This window comes from Ictidomys tridecemlineatus, chromosome X (assembly GCF_052094955.1).
Source record: "Ictidomys tridecemlineatus isolate mIctTri1 chromosome X, mIctTri1.hap1, whole genome shotgun sequence".
NCBI classification, from domain to species: domain Eukaryota; kingdom Metazoa; phylum Chordata; class Mammalia; order Rodentia; family Sciuridae; genus Ictidomys; species Ictidomys tridecemlineatus.
This window is the reverse complement of record NC_135493.1, coordinates 101,987,825-102,004,536: the sequence shown is the minus strand read 5'-3', so window position 1 is coordinate 102,004,536 and position 16,712 is coordinate 101,987,825. Positions and strand designations below refer to the sequence as shown.

The window sequence follows — 16,712 nt, the reverse complement described above, 5'->3', positions numbered from 1 at the left end:
ATGAAAATTGAAAACTTACTGGAAAGGAAGTGCTGGGATGCTGGGCCAAAGTCCCTGTGGGCTTCATGCAGCTGCCTGACGCGGTCCTCCACGGCCACCTGGGGAAACAAGGAAAAAAATGATTTCTCATCATAAATAATAAAGAACAATTAAAACAATGTATCCTTTTCTTTTTTGTAAATGGTTTTGGGTTTCTGAGGCTGAGAATCCTAAAGCAACAATTCATAACCCTGCTTTTAATACCATGTTACTGTAGATGGTGTTCAAGACCGATTTTTATCAAACCAAGGCAAACACAGAGGATTTCCTCTCTTGACAGCGTTAAAATGAAATTTTGTACTCCACTGGTTGGCAGCCATGAATAAACTTTTCTTTCAATTAGCACCATCAAAAAGCACAAAGTAATTCTTTCAGAAATAGTTATACTACCACTTTGCATTATGTCAGGTAATTAAAGGATCTCAGAAATGACATTTTTTATCTTAGTCTTTTATTTTTGACTGATTTTTTGTTATTAATATTGGCCAGTTATCACTGGATCAGTGAATTATAATTAATTATTGATCATAAATAATCAATAGCTGATTAATACTTAAGTATCAGAGAAGTAGAGGCAAGGCTTACATTTGGGGTAATATAGGGTAGGTGGTAAGATGAAAGAAACTTTCAGCTTTCAGTAGGCTTGGAAATTACTGAGAGAAATATGCCTCAGGCAGCATGGAGTAAAAATTGTCATTCTTTTTCTTCCTATTAGGTTTTTCTATAATATATATTTATACAGTGTCCTGTAAGCTTGGTGAATTCCATTCTTGGTCAGAAGAAAGGGAATAATTTTAGGGGTGAAATGATATACTTTGTCATCTGGCATTTTGCCAATGTAATATTAGTGGTGGCCCCGGGCATCTTAGTTCTGTAACTCTGAATCTTGGTTTGGTTTTGAGGAGTTCATGATAAACTAGGAATGCTCAGAGCTTGTCAACAGCCACCAGAACTTTGTGGTGGTAGTAGTGGTGATTGGGGTTAGCTCCCATGGTGTGGAGAATTTCTAAGAAGCAAAGCAGATCTTAATCTCATTAGAAGACTGGCTCAGGTAGTCTGGCCTAAGGCCAACACTGATTTTCCACTATTAATTGTCTGGAGATTCAGAACAATGTTCTTTTTTCACTTCCTCCCTAGCCTCATCCATCTTTGCCTGCACAAAATATTTGGATAACCAAGTAGGTTTTCCAAAAAATGCAAGATTAGCCTCAGTGTTATACACATAAAATCATAAAGAATATTCCAAACTTGCCCACCCAATCTTCTGACTTGTACTCTCAGACAAACTACCTGCTAAGCCCATCAAACCATCTGCTCAATCTGAAATACTATGTCCAATATAACACTTTCATGATATTTTCATGTTGCTTCTTTCTAGAATGCTCTTATCCCCTTTCTCTCTAAGTTCAAGGCTGTTAGCCATTTATGTTTGCTTTCCCATCTCTCACATTAGAATTAATGCCTTCCTCAGCATTCTCACAGCACATGGTTTATACTTGAAACACTTCTGTTATACCATTCATTTTAGTTATATGGACATGAGTATCTTCTGCTAAAAGCCCTTGGTAGCAGTGACTATTCCTTGTTTCTCTTTCTCCCCATATGATGTCCCCATCCCCAGAATTCATTGAACCCTGAATTTCATAAGTGGTATTAAATATTTATTTAATGACTAGTTGATAAGACAAATGTGTAAATGAGTTAATGCAGTGTGTGTGTGTGTGTGTGTGTGTGTGTGTGTGTGTGTGAGAGAGAGAGAGAGAGAGAGAGAGAGAGAGAGAGAGAGAGAGAGAGAAAGAGAGAGATATGAAGAGAGAGAAGTGGGGGACAAACAAGAATATCCATTGACCTGACTGATGGTTAATTCTATGTGTCAACTTGTGCTGCATGGGACCTACAATGAACATTATTTCTGGATATGTCTAGGTGGATGTGTTTTTTTAAAAAAAATGAGATTTGCATTGGAATATGTGCATTCAGCAAAGTAGATTGCCCTTCCCAATGTGGATGGGCATCATCCAATCAAGGCCTGAACTGCCTTTTTTTTTTTTTTTTTTTTGGTGGTGCTAGGGATTGTACCCAGGGCTTTGTGCATGCTAGGCAAACACTCTACCAACTAAACTATCTCCACAGCCCCCTGAACTGCCTTTTTTGCTCTGCCTACCTATTTGAGTCAGAAGGACATTGGTATTTTCCTGCCCTTGGACTGGGGTTTACACCACTATATCACAGGGATTGCATGGATGGATGAAGCATCTGATTCCATTATAAGCCCCCAATCACTAAAGCTTGTTTCCGTCTTATATAAGCAGAACCACACTGGTAGTTTCCTGTGCATACCCAATATTGTAAAGAGTTTAAACTGAGATCAAAGAGACCTTCTATCCCTATGACTCAAACTTACAAAAATGCATGAGAGTGAGACAAATTAAAAATGCATCATGCAATGAAATGAAATATTCAGGAAACAGCTAGAAAATAACTAGAGAATTAAGCATAAAATATTTCATTTCACAAATTATCATTGGAGAAAGGTATTGTGTGGACTGAATGCACAATTGACTAAATAAAGAAATAATTTTAAGAAGAAAAATCTGAAGGTAACCAAAGTCTTCATAAGCTGTAGTTAGTTAGAAACAAAGCACGTTATTCTATGAGCAATTATACAAGGAAATAAAATTTGATAAAATTTTGAAACAAAAGCCTCCATGTATTAGACCTTCCTAAGTGGCTGTGGGGTGTGTGTGTGTGTGTGTGTGTGTGTGTGTGTGTGTGTGTGTGTGCGTGTGTGTGTGTGATTTTGGTACTGGGGATTGAAGCCAGGGGTGCTCTACCATTGAGATATATCCTCAGTCCTTTTCTATTTTTTGAGACAAGGTCTCATTAAATTGCCAAGGCTGGCCTTGAACTTGCAATCATGCTGCCTCAGCCTCCAGAGTACCTGACATTATGGGATGCAGGTGCCTGGGTAACTGGTTATGCCTTTACCCAATATAAAGTAGTATATGCAAACTAGAAAGCAAAATCTAGAAATTATACACTAGTACCTTGCATTTGGGTACAACTGATTCTTCACTCAGTTAATTATCTGCTCACTTTCTAAGTGTCTGTTGATATTGAAAGGGATATACAGGAAGCAAATATTATAGTCTCTGATCTTTGGATGCATAAAGGGTGGAAGGTGCAGAATAGTGATAAACCCAGGAAAAGCCTGGGGCAATAGAACAACGATGTGTAGGAGAACAGTGAGATACAATGCAGATGATGCAAAACAAGGCATATTCTAGGTCTAGAGAACACAAAAGATTCCTGTGAGATGATTCCCTATTTTAGAGGAAAGCTGGGTTTTACAAACATTAGTATGTCTGTATGGCACACATCAGATTCCAAAGGGGCCCTAGGGCTGAAACCAGTTAGAGTCTGTTGTACTTGACCAGGTATAGTCTGTTGCACTTGACTAGACTTGCATTGGAATTAAGACAGTATTGCCTGGAATATTAAAAAAGGGTACATATTAGGAGGTATTTTGAAAGAAAGAATGGCTATCCAATTTGGTGCTGGGGCTTAATATTTTAAGAAATAAATACACTCTTAGATTTCATGTGTGGAAGAATGGAAACATGGCAATTAGAAAAGGGAGAAATAGCATATGTATGTATGAATTCATTTGGAACATGATGCATTTACGTTAACAGCAAAACCTTTAACTTGGGATGTCAAGTATAGTCAGTTACAGATGAATAATTTGTCTCAGTCATTAAAGGAAGTCAAAGGAAATGAGACTAAAGAGCTAAGAGTGAGCTTTGGAAGGTGATTCAAGAAGAAAGAGCTAAAGGAGTTTAAATGGAATTATTTAAAGAGATAGGAGGAACCCAATTTTCTCTGAATAAATAGGTCATACCTATTTTCCTTTTTTAGGAAAATTAATACAAGCATCACATCTTTTTGGAAGTATACATCTTGTTTCTACTATTAGATCATAAATCATGAAAGCTTAGAACTGGAAGAAATCTTATCTATTGATACATGAGGGTCTATTCTTTAGAACTATCCCAGATGGGCAAAAAAGTGCCATCTGGTCCATGAGTACTAATAATCTAGTTTGCGGCAATTCTTCAATAAAAGGATGTCAGGAGAAGAAAGGTCTTTTTTTTAATATGCTCTTTAAGGGCAGGGAGACATCTCTCTTTCCTTACCCCAGTAACTAGCACAGCACCTGGCAAATAGCAGGTGCTCAATTCATGAAGTGAGTGAATTAATGTCTAGTTTGTTTATGAATCTTCACTCTAACAACTAAATTTTAAATAAATAATTCCTTTTGCAAGATCCCTGACATAAGTTTTTGGAAGATCCTTCCCTTCTTTCTTTCTTTTCAATTTTCATGATCAAAGTAAAAAAGGAAAAGGAAAAAAAATTAGATTCATTTTGCCTGCAAAACTAGACTAAAAAAAAAAATAAAAGCAGGGGATGGGGATGTAGCTTAGTGGTAGGGTGTTTGCCTAGCACGTAAGAAGTCCTGGGTTCAATCCCCAGCTCTTTAAAAAAAAATAAAAAGTCAAAAAATCAAAGCAATAAGCTATGAAACAACCCAAAGCCAAGTCTCCCCTATGCTTGTTTTTTCTAATTTTAAAATAATAATACTTGAGAGCTATGAGGGCGATTATTCTCTTTTGTCTTCTCATTTCAGATGGCTTCTGCAGACAATGTACTGCTTGAAAAGACCTCCCTTCTTTTGCTCCAGTAAGAAACAATGTCTAGATTTATATAAAGGATAATTACTGGAATGCAAATTCCTTGCCTAGGACACAGTGACCTTGTTTGTCTTGTTCACAATTTAATACAATGCCTAGTAACAGGAGACACTCGATAAAAATTCAATAAATGAATGAATGAAAGACTTTTAAAATTCTTATAATCTGTTAGGCACTTCACTACCTATAAATATGGTAGAATTGAAAGTATAATTTTGAGGATAATGAATGAACACCAAGTCATCCAACTAAATTAATGATAACACATTCTTAATTCCCAGCTGTGACTATTTCTCAAAGCTCAATCCATTCCTCTGTGTATTTTGAAGGTTATCTTTACTTCATTTTTTTTCTTCAAAATGGCTTTAAATAAGCCAAAAGATAAAAGAAGGAAAAAAGGACAGAGAACAACACCATGGCTCTTAGAAATGATTTCAAATGAATTTCTCTAAATGTAAATGTTACTTAACTTTGTTTTAAATTCTTAAGGGTTTCCAGTTTTTCTTTTGATCTGTTAATTACTTTAAAATTTTTATTTTCACTGGAGTTTTGGGAGAGTGGGGGATCTGCTCCTGATGAGGAAATACATTGCTAGACACTATGGTTTCTTCCTAGTCCTAGTGTTCTTACAGATATTACATACATAAATTGTGTTCACTCCAGTCTAGGGAAAAGAGATAGGTAGGCACGTACATTTCGATTTTCTGGCTCTCAGTCTGTCTAGACCCTTGATAAATATCCATGGCATGCAGGAACCAAACTTCACACCTACGCTAATGAGCCCATTAGAAACAACACAATACAAAAACTTCTTTTGTACTGTGATGCTATTGAATAAACCACACATGTCTCTGTATAGTCTACTCATGAGTTTTGTCCTACAATTCTGCAGTTTGTATAGTTTTCTCTGTGCATGGTTTGGAAGGGTCTTCATAATTCATTCTTAGTTCCAAATCCTTTCATGTAATGCTCATAAATGCAGGTCTAAACATTATCCTGGAAACTCTACTGAGACTTATTTTTATTTCAGTTAAAATTCTTTTTACTAATTGCAATCTTTTTCAGTTAAAATCTATTCTTTTACTAATCTTGATTTCTTTTGAGTTATAATTGAGAAGGTATGATACAAACTTTGGAGTGAGGGTTTGTTATAGGTACAGCTCTGTGGGCTTGTTGAATGTAGAGATTGGCTGGATTCTGTTTTCATTGAATTTATTCATGTGCTTTCTTGACATTAGAAGACTTATGAGTTCAACAAGAGCTTTTTGTGTTTGACTTTGTGGTAGATCACAAGAAAGTGTACTAACATGTTATCCATTATGAGTAGCAGCATAATCATTGAGTGATTGTTGGCATGGATATTGATGTAGGCCATATGAGACCATCACTAATCCATTTTTTTTTGAGAGATGGTCTCACTGTTGCAGGCTGACCTCCAATCTCTGGGCTATAGTGATCATATACTCCAGCCTCCTCAGCAGCTGGGACTATAGGCCCCCATCATCTACCATTTTTTATGTTAATCTTCCACACATTCTCCCACTTCCATTTAAGAAAATGTGTTGATTCCATTCTTAATCTATATCTCATTGTTTTCTTTATGTTTTTTTAGTGCTGGGTATCAAACTTGGGGTTCCTTGCATGTTAGGCAAGTGCTCGATCACCTCTAGGTCTGATTCCTTTTCTTATTCACATTCTTCCTTTTTTCCTACAGTTATGTTCTATCCAACCCACCAGAAGAATGTCAAGGCTCTGCTGAGGCCGACAGCACCTCAAATGAAGTAGGAGCTTCAGCCCAAGTCAGCCCCAAAATTCTCCAGCAACATTATTCCTCTCATTCTGAAAAACTCTTCCATCAACTGGGAAGCAAGAGAGGACAAAAAGCAAGTCCCTTGTCCATTGTTTAGGCTTTAAGCTTTCCCCTCACCAATTTCTAAAATGCACTTTGGAAATTGGTTTGTTGCTTTTCATGCTCAAGCAATTGCCTCATTCTGTGATAATGGAGTCAGGTTATATCAACATTAAGTTGACTTCATAGACTCAAGTACCTTAAGGGTATCATTAATTTTAATTTAGAAAAGTAGCAATCAACCTCCTATCCTGCTTCATTTGTCAAAATCTTTAGTTGTAGATACATCTACAGATTGTTATGAAAATTGTGATGGGGGAGGGAGGGAAGAGATCATAGGAAGTGTTTCTTCAAAGGGATAGAAGTTGAATTGCTCTGCTTAGATGATGTAACTTCATGCAGATTTTTTTTCTTAAAAAATAGGTTCTCTTTTTAAAAGCTTTCCTAATGTATCTCATGATTTGCAACAGGTACTAAAGTCAAGTGGCTCTCACCTTGCAACATCATTATGTTAAATCATTTACATTTCAGCTTTAGCTATTTATTATTGAGCTTTATTTATCCCACATTTAGAAGATATCATTCTCATAGAAATTTTCTGCGGCCACTGGAGCATTCCTTACTGGGGGCATTTGGGGCCATAAGTAGCATAATGTTCACATGGTAATTACATAATGATGCCTCCTGGTATTAGAACACAGGAGCGTTCCCAAGGACCAGAAGTGGCAATTTGAAATAATTATCAATGGCATAAAATATAACTGGTATCATTTTGAAAAAAAAAGCATATAGAGCTATTAGCAAATTCATATTATAAAAATGACTGAAGCGGGTTGAAATTTTAAAGATAAATGAAAAGAAGATAAAGCACTGGGAATTAAATATTTTCTCTCAATGGCAAATCCCTTATATTTTGGGTAATAATACAGTTTTTAATGAAGGCTGGAAGGGAGAATTTGCTGAAGTATGCATACAACAATCCTTAACCAAGGAAATCAAGGCTCCTTAAGTCCCACACCATGCTCGAAGCATTTCCAAAGCTTCCTGACCTTGACTCCCTTCACAGTCAATTTGTCTGCCTATCAAAGAACCTAGTCTGCCAGGAGCCTGTTTCCAGTTCCCAGCTCTCCTCTCAGGCCAGTGAAAAGCGCCTTTCTTTTCTCTCACTGACACAGAGCTGCCAAACTAGTATCAGACTGTTCTTTACAAATCAGTAAACCGGAAGATCTCATCTACTGTACTTTCCAACCCTACAACATTCAGTCTCTGTGTTTTGCATATTGGAGGATGAGGCACCAATTAAATAAATAAGAGCTTGTTAATAAAGGAGGAATATGGAGCTATGTACTTCTTTGTTTCTGGGTGTAGATTTGTCAGAACTGGAGTTAAAACCCACCTGATCTCCCACTCCATCTACACAGTCTCTCTCCAGTCAGCCGAACACTCTCTGACCTAGCCCTCCTCCCTTCTCTCTTTCCTCCTCCTTCACTCCACCTCACTCCATCCCCAAGGCTGTTTGTAAGCTCCCCTGAACTACTTTAGATATTTTCACTTCAAATCTAAACTAAAGCTATTTTTCTTTAAATGTGGCTTTGCATAGTACAGGAAACTACAGGGAAAAAATTTCCAAAATACAATGTGATCTTTTATAGGAGAAACAAAAGATTGAATTTTTAGGTCATCACAGAAGTAGGTACACTTCCCAGAGCAATAATCTGAGGTACTTTATGAGATTCTTCCTTTCACTAAAGCAAGAAATCCTAAAATCCATCAGGATACGTGCACTGTACCTTGACTCTCTTTTTAATCCTCAAGTGAAACCAAGACAGTAAAGTGTAATAAAAATGCATATAGCCCCAGGCTTTGTGCCTTAGCAAAGAGAGAAAAAATAAGCTTCTTGACTTAATATGTCTACTGTGAATAATCAACCACTGCATTTTGAGATCTTGCTTTATAATCTTAACATATAGCAATGAACTTCACGCTCAGGGTGTGACAAGAATAAAAATTTTTTCTTCCTTTAAGAAAGAAAATTTCCCCATTTTCTAAAGAGAGACATATGCTAGTTAAAAGAAACAAAGTTAAGGTGGGGGGAGTCCCTTGATTTTTAGCAATATATTTTCTGCATTTTACCTGAAGTTGTCAATGAAGCACAGGGAAGGGGAGTAAAAGCAGGGGCCCTAGGCTGTGTGATGATGTGGCTAACATTTGCTTTTGGGACCTTCTCAGTTTCATTCCCAGATGCTTTTCCTTCACAACTACTGGTTTCTAGCTGATTAATAAATATCCCTGGGAAGATCAATGATAGCTCATAACAGGCTTCCAGTATCACAGCTGTGAGTATTTGCATTTTAAGAGCAACTTTAATTAAATAATTAAGCAATTAATTACTCAAATACTTATTGAGTGCTTATAAGGCACTTTCCTAGGAAGAGGAGAAAAAAAATGAATAAGAAAACAAGGAGCCTATCTTTACTGAATTTATAGCTTGGATATTTAGAATTATTTTTTTGTAGTGCTGGGGTGTTGTTGATTCCAGGGGTGCTGTTTTGAGATAGGGTCTTGCTAAATTGCCCAGGTTGGCCTTGAATTTGCAATACTCCTGCCTCAGCATTCCTAGTAGGTGGGATTATGGGTGCATGCCACCATACCCCGTGTGGGAAAGATTGTAATGCTGTCATATTCTAATGTGACAGTACATTAAAACTACCCAGGAAGATTTTTAATGATATAGATTTTTAGCTCATCTCTACAAATTTTGGCTTAGTTCTTTTGAGGCTGAGGCTTGAGAGTCTGTACTTTAAAAAAGCTCCATGGGAAGCTCCATGGATGGTTCTGACATCCAGCTTGGTTTTGGAGCCACTGCTATAGTAGAAAGGACACCAATTTTATCAGTCAGGAAGACCCTAGGTGGAATCCTTTACTAGTCATTTGATCTTCAGCATCTTATCCAATAGTATGTGAATCTTAGTTTCTTATATATTAATAGAATGCTGAATGACAACAACAATGCTGACAATACTAACAATAGCAAATATGTATAATGCATTGACTATGTTCCAAGTGCTGCTTTAAGAGCTCTATCAGTATATTTCATTTAAGTTTTTCCTATCAGAAGGTTAACTAGATGAGGGCAGGCCTCCATCTATTTCATTCCCCACTATATCCTCAGGACACAGGTCAGTGCCTGTCTCAATAGTAGGCATCCAACTATATATTTGAAAGAATGAACACTCCTACAGGGAAAATGACTACAAAATGACCACTTTACAGATGAGGAAATGGATGTACAGAGAATGGGATGTCATAAAGCACACGGCTGGAGAAACCACTTCCTGGCACCCAGTACATACTCCTTTCCTTTCCTGGAATTTGAAAAGTGCTAAAAGAAGCATAAATAGCCATGGGGGTTGCAGTGTATCTGGATCAAATTAATGAAGGAGATTGCTTTGAAGCTGGGCTTTCAAAATTGGGTAAGCTTTTGATAGGCAAAACAGAAGAGACATTCTGGGTGGCAAGAGCAGAATGTGCAATTTTTTTGGCACTAATAAAGGCCTGGATGTGAAGTATAAACAGAAGAACTGAATAAGATAAGGCTGGAAATGTAGCTTGGAGTCAAACCAGAGTAGTACTTGACTGTCAGGTTTAAGAGTAGAGACTTCATTTAGTTGTTCATGGGAAGGCATCCAGATATTTTTAAAAGATAATTAGTTTAAAAATGCAATCTTATTTCTTTTTAATGTATTGATATGATAACAACATCCAAGAAGAATGAAAAAGATATTTATTTACTTGGTACTGTGGGTTGAACCCAGGGGAACTTAAGCACTGAGCCACATCCCAGTCCTATTTATTTTTATTTTTTTGGCAGTTCTGGGGATTGAATTCAGGGCCTCACATGTGCTAGGCAAGTGCTTTTACTGCTGAGCTACACCTCAGCTCCCCATTGCTGGCTTTTGTTTTGAGACAGGGTCTTGATGGGTTGCTTTGAGCCCTCACTTAATTGCTGAGGCTGGCTTTGAACTTGCAATCCTTCTCATTCAGCCTTCTGAGTTGCTGGGATTATAGGCATGTACCACTGCACCAGGTGAAAAAGATATTTAAAAAGCAAGTCTCACCTTGCATGTCCCTCTAGCCATCTTACTCCCCAGCCTGATGACATTTACTATTATCATTTGTATATTTTATAATAAATTATAAAAATCAGAAAATAACATGGCCAGAGTGGTGTTGGAGGATGAATAGAAAGGGAAGAAAGACAGTCAAGAGTTGGCATGGTGGGGAGCTGGGGTTGTGGCTCAGAGGTAGAGCACTCACCTAGCATGTGTAAGGCACAATCCTCAGCACCATATAAATATAAAATAAAGATTTAAAAAAAGAGTTGGCATGGTGGGATGTTAAATATCAGGGTATCAGAAAGAAAGAAAAGTCAAGGAAGTCTCAGATTTTCACTCTAGGTGAAGAGATGTATAGAATCCAGGAGGAACCACTAGTTTGTTGGGGCTTCATTTGCCATAATAACACAAGACAGTAAGTCATGAGTGGATGAACATAGGCTGGATAAAATGATGGGAAAGTTATGAGAGGGATGACAGTGGATTCTCAAAGCCCCTCACATCATTCATCTTGATGTTCAGAAAGATCCCACTATAGCTTGGGCAGAAAAATGAGCTAAGGCAGGTAAAGAATTTAATAGCATGTTATTTGTTTGTGTTGAAAGGTGGGTGTCAGAGCAGAATAAGAGTGGGTGAGTTGTGGGAGACACATCTACAGAGGAAGTTCTGTCTTTAACTTGACCCCTTTTTTCTCTTTTTTGGTATAAGGATTGAACCCAGGGGTGCTTTTCCACTGAGTTACACCCCCATCCATTTTAATTTTTTTTATTTTGAGACCTCATTAAGCTATCCAGGCTGACCTTGAACTTGCCTCCTGAGTTTCTGGAATTACAGGTGTGCACCACTTAGTCTGGCTGAGGAGTATTTTTTGAACAGTTATTTTGTATGCTGTTGGTGACATAACCTAAATGGATTAGAGAGATTCCTGAGATTTTAAACTGTATCTATTATACTGTCTTTTCCTTTATTTTAGTAAGCAATAATTCATCATTTTCCTCCCTCCTTTTAACAATCTTGCCCATCAACTGAAGGCACCCAGCAATTCCATGTTTCTCCATGGGATAGAATCAAAACAACTGGAGAGCAGTTGTGTATTGAGGTGGGTGACTGTGGGAGAATGCTGAAGTTCAATAGTGGACAGACAGAGACTTGGAGAAATCTGGAGACTTTGGATAGGAGAACAGAAGGTGAAAGAAAGCACTCTAGTATGGATCAGGGTGGAAGAGAACAGGGGTAGATGTGAAAGAGGGAAAATCCTAGTGAGCACTACAAGCACAGGAATGTAACACAATCCAATGTACTTGTTTTTTAAATATCTTTTTCACCTGGTGCAGTGGTGCATGACCTTGCAGAAATGTAATCTAAACACATAGCAGACATGGGATCTGCATAGTAAACTGGCTCTGAAGAAGTTCTCTGCACTTAGGGAGCCATCTCAAGGAGGTCATAGCTGAGCTTACTGCTCTTAGAGTCAACAGTCCCTGCATTATCCTGTCCTAGGTCCCCATGGCTACGTTACTATATGGCTCAGTAGGCAGCTGTCCTGATAATTTCACCTGGGGAAAGCCTCTGACACTAACCTGCTGAGAATTCTACGTGGTGCTGGACTGTGACATGTAAGAAAATGGAGGATGCTTTCCCTTTAAAACTGGTGGTATGGAAAGCCAGCTGCAGGAGTTGGGGGAATAAGCAGTCACAAGTGATTTCACCCAGAGCTAAGACTTGGAACACCAGAATTGTGGGTGGTGGGTTAAGTAGAGCCTAGTGCCCCTCCCCCCAGTACAGACAGTTGCAATCCCACAGCCTCTTGCTGCACTTGGGGTGCACAGCACAAAAAGCTCTAGAGTCCCTGCAGAGCTGGATGTTAGTCCTGCCCTTGTAGTGCACAGCGTGAAGGGCACTGAAGGGAACCTGTACCAGATGATTTATACATGCTGAGCTACCTTGGTGCGTCTGCCTTGCTTTTGGACTACACAGCTGGAATAACTCTGGAATAAATCCTTGCCTGGGGAGCTCAGAGTTCCGCCCTAGCTCATTTTGGTGTGCAGGGCATCTGAGAGGTGTTCCAACTGTCCCTGACCACAAAACACTCCCATTTGTCAGGCCACCTGGCAAGTACAACAAAAGAAACAAGGGGGGGGTGAATAACCCCTAGAGTTTGCTTTCCCCAAGGGGTATACACCTTAAGGAGACATGGAAAGAAGCTCTGATTGGTACAGGCTGTTATCATCTACTATTGTCTGAACAATTGAGCACCTCAGTGGAGAGAAATTTTTTGGTTTTAATTAATATGTTTTGTTCTTGCTGTTTTTCATGAGTGTACATATATATATATATATTACTTTTCATTTTTCTTTTGATATTAAAATGTTAATATTTTTCTCTTCTTTTTCACTTTTCTCCTATTTTCCATATTTTTCTTTTTTCTTTGAAACTTAAAATTTTTCTTTTTCTTTTCCTTTGTTTTTATTTTTTATTAATTTTATTTTTATTATTCTAAAAGTTTTAGTTTATTCTGTTATTTTTGCCACTTTCTTTTCTATAGTTGTTGGTGTTACAGTAGTTGTTTCTATTTGGTTTTTACTTTATGTCTTTGTTTTTTTTATAAATATTTATTTTTTAGTTGTAGTTGGACACCATATCTTTAATTAATTTATTTTTATGTGGTGCTGAGGATCGAACCCAGGGCCTTGCATATGCTAGGTGAGCGCTCTATCTCTGAGCCACAACCCTAGCCCTCTTCGTTTGGTTTTGTTGTTGTTATTGGTGTTTGTTTTCTTCTTTCTATGCAGTGTTGGGGATTTAGCCTGGCACCTCAAGCACATTGGGTGAGTACTCTGCTACTGAACTATATTGTCAGCCCAGCTCAGAGACACTGCCCCTTACTCCAGCCACAATCTAGCACCACTTGAATCTTGGAGATACTTCAACTCAAATAATGGGGGAGATAAAAGCCCCAGCCAATGGAACTGGCCCCAAGAAGGCATAGCTGGTAGGGTCTGAAGCCCTGTTCCTGGACATTCACCCTCACAGCAACAGTAGGGAGGTGTTATGCAATGGTTGTGGTCACCACATCTATGAAGGTTCTCAGCATAGGTCATTCCTATACCCATTAGACCACACATTGCTGACAAGACTAGAGAAGTAACCACAGAGGATGCATGCCATATATTCTGTTGTCTACACCATGCCTGTCTGAACTAGTGGGACCCCAATCTTCTGAGATCTACAGAGGAAGTGGATCCCTCAAACTTGACAGTATACATTGTATCAAAATCCTCTAATCAGAGCCAAAGAAGCCAGTGGAAAACTACACTACAAAGTCCAAACTGGAATTAGACTTAACACTGCACAACAAACTGATATTCCTATGGCACATTTTCTTTTTTTTAATTTTATTTTAAAATATTTTGTTTATTGTCATACTTGCTAGTTTGGCTGGATACAGAATTCTAAATTGGACACAATTTCCTGTTGTATTTAAAGACACTACTCCATTGTCATCAGCTTCTAGTATGGTTGTTGAAAAGTGTGATGCTATTGCAATGCTGAAATTTTGAATGTCAACTTTTTTTTATTGTTGGTTGTTCAAAACATTACATAGTTCTTGATATATAATATTTCACACTTTGATTCAAGTGGGTTATGAACTCCCATTTTTACGCCGTATACAGATTGCAGAATCACATCAGTTACACTTCCATTGATTTACATATTGCCATACTCATGTCTGTTGTATTCTGCTGCCTTTCCTATCCTCTACTATCCCCCACCCCTCCCCTCCCCTCCCCTCCCCTCTTCTCTCTCTACCCCCTCTACTGTAATTCATTTCTCCCCCTTGTATTATTTTTCCCTTTCCCCTCACTTCCTCTTGTATATAATTTTGTATAACCATGAGGGTCTCCTTCCATTTCCATGCAATTTCCCTTCTCTCTCCCTTTCCCTCCCCCCTCTTATCCATGTTTAATGTTAGTCTTCTTCTCATGCTCTTCATCCCTAGTCTGTTCTTAGTTACTCTCCTTATATCAAAGAAGACATTTGGCATTTGCTTTTTAGGGATTGGCTGGCTTCACTTAGCATAATCTACTCTAATGCCATCCATTTCCCTCCAAATTCTATGATTTTGTCATTTTTTAATGCAGAGTAATACTCCATTGTATATAAATGCCACTTTTTTTTATCCATTCGTCTATTGAAGGGTGTCTAGGTTGGTTCCACAGTCTTGCTATTGTGAATTGCCTATGGCACATTTTCAAGAGAAGGTTGCTTACTAATAAGGCCCTCTCATAAAAGTGGAAGAGGTATCCATCCTGATAGGTGCACAAACTCAATGTAGAATCACAAGAAATAGGAAAAAACAAGGTAACATGATATTGCTGCTAGTCAGCTCTTTGTTGCCATGATAAAAATACCAGACAAAAACAACTTAGAGGAGGAAAAGTTAATTTTGGCTCATGGTTTCAGAATGCAGTCTATGGTGGACCAACTCTATTGCTATGGGCTCAAGGTGAGGCAAGAATATCATGGAGGAAGGGTATTGCAAAGGAGAGTTGCTCAGAATATGGTGGTCCAGAAGCAGAAATAGGGAATGGGGAAGGGGCCATAAGAGCATATTTCTAGCAAACCTCCCATTCCAACCACACTCCACCTGCTTACAGTTACCACCTAGCCAGTCCATCCAAATCAGGATGTACTGATTAAATCACAGCTCTCATAATCTAATCATTGTATCTTTTAATATTTCTGCATTAACATAGGACACCTACTATGTAAACTATAACACCTCTTAAAGTTCTTAACTCTTTAGGAACTGATTTCAAAGATACTGAAGTAGATGAAATACAGGACAAAGAAGCCAAAGGAATGATTTTTAAAAATCTCAACTTCCAAGATTGTTGGGAGCTGCCACATAGAAGCTGAGCACCCCCTAGCTTTTAATCAATGGGAATGTGGAGACTGACTTCTCTGTGTGTGGAAACAGGTGGATCCTCATCTCTGCTCAGCAGAGGAGCAAAGCTTTGGGAGTGGGCATTACCCAATGGAGGGGGCTGCCTTCTTGTTCTTTGTAATACTACCCCTTACCTGTTTTGAATGAAATGTTCCATCGAACCTCCCCTTGTGTGAATTCAGGTGGCTCGCTCTCTCTTTCCAAAGGACCCCTAAGATCGAGAGCCATCCCTGGACCCTAAGAAGTACTTTCTGTATCTGTGTCACCTGGAGTGACCCTGAATGATTAGTTGCATGTAGCAAGCGGCACAAGAAAAGACAAATAAACAGCTGAATGACTTAAGGAAGACAATGTAATATATGAATGAGCATTTCAATAAAGAGATCAAGATTTTGAAAAAGAACCAAGCAGAAATCTCAGAAATGAATAGCTCAATAGGACAGGTTAAAAATCCACTTGAGAGCTGGGCATAGTGGCATATGCCTGTATTTTCAGCTACTCAGGAACCTGAGGTAGGAAGATTGTAAATTTATGGTCACCTTGGGCAACTTAATAAGACCCTGGCTTAAAAAACAAACAGAAACTTGCTAGATGTAGTGATATAGGCCTTTAATCCCTGTGGCTCATGGCTCAGACAGGAGGATTGCAAATTCAAGGTCAGCCTCAGCAATTCAGCAAGGCCCTAAGCAACTTAGTGAGACCTGGTCTCAAACTAAAAAAATTAAAAAGGGCTGGAGATGTAGCTAGGTGGTAAATTGCCCCAGGGTTAAATCCCAAGGACACCCTCCCCCAAACAAACAAAAAACAAACTCACTCATTTGAAAGCCTTACCAATAGACTAGATAAAACAGAAGAAAGACTATCAGGGCTTGAAGGCAAACCTGATAAGGACACAACAACAACAAAAAGGCAATTCTAGGCCAATATCATTAATGGATATAGATTCAAAATATCTCAATAAAATACCTATAAACCAGATTCAACAGCATGTTAGAATCATGTACCATGAT

At 38.3% G+C, this 16,712-nt stretch overlaps 1 protein-coding gene across 19 annotated transcripts in view; it reads right to left on the bottom strand.

The window, feature by feature from the left end:
• Dmd (dystrophin) overlaps positions 1–16,712 on the bottom strand; it is a 2,094,227-nt gene that overhangs the window by 237,587 nt on the left and 1,839,928 nt on the right. For all 19 annotated transcript variants that reach the window (XM_078034984.1, XM_078034996.1, XM_078034982.1 and 16 more), the window contains one exon: positions 20–98. In XM_078034984.1, the coding sequence (XP_077891110.1) occupies positions 20–98 (79 nt within the window). The remainder of the gene's footprint in view (positions 1–19; positions 99–16,712) is intronic.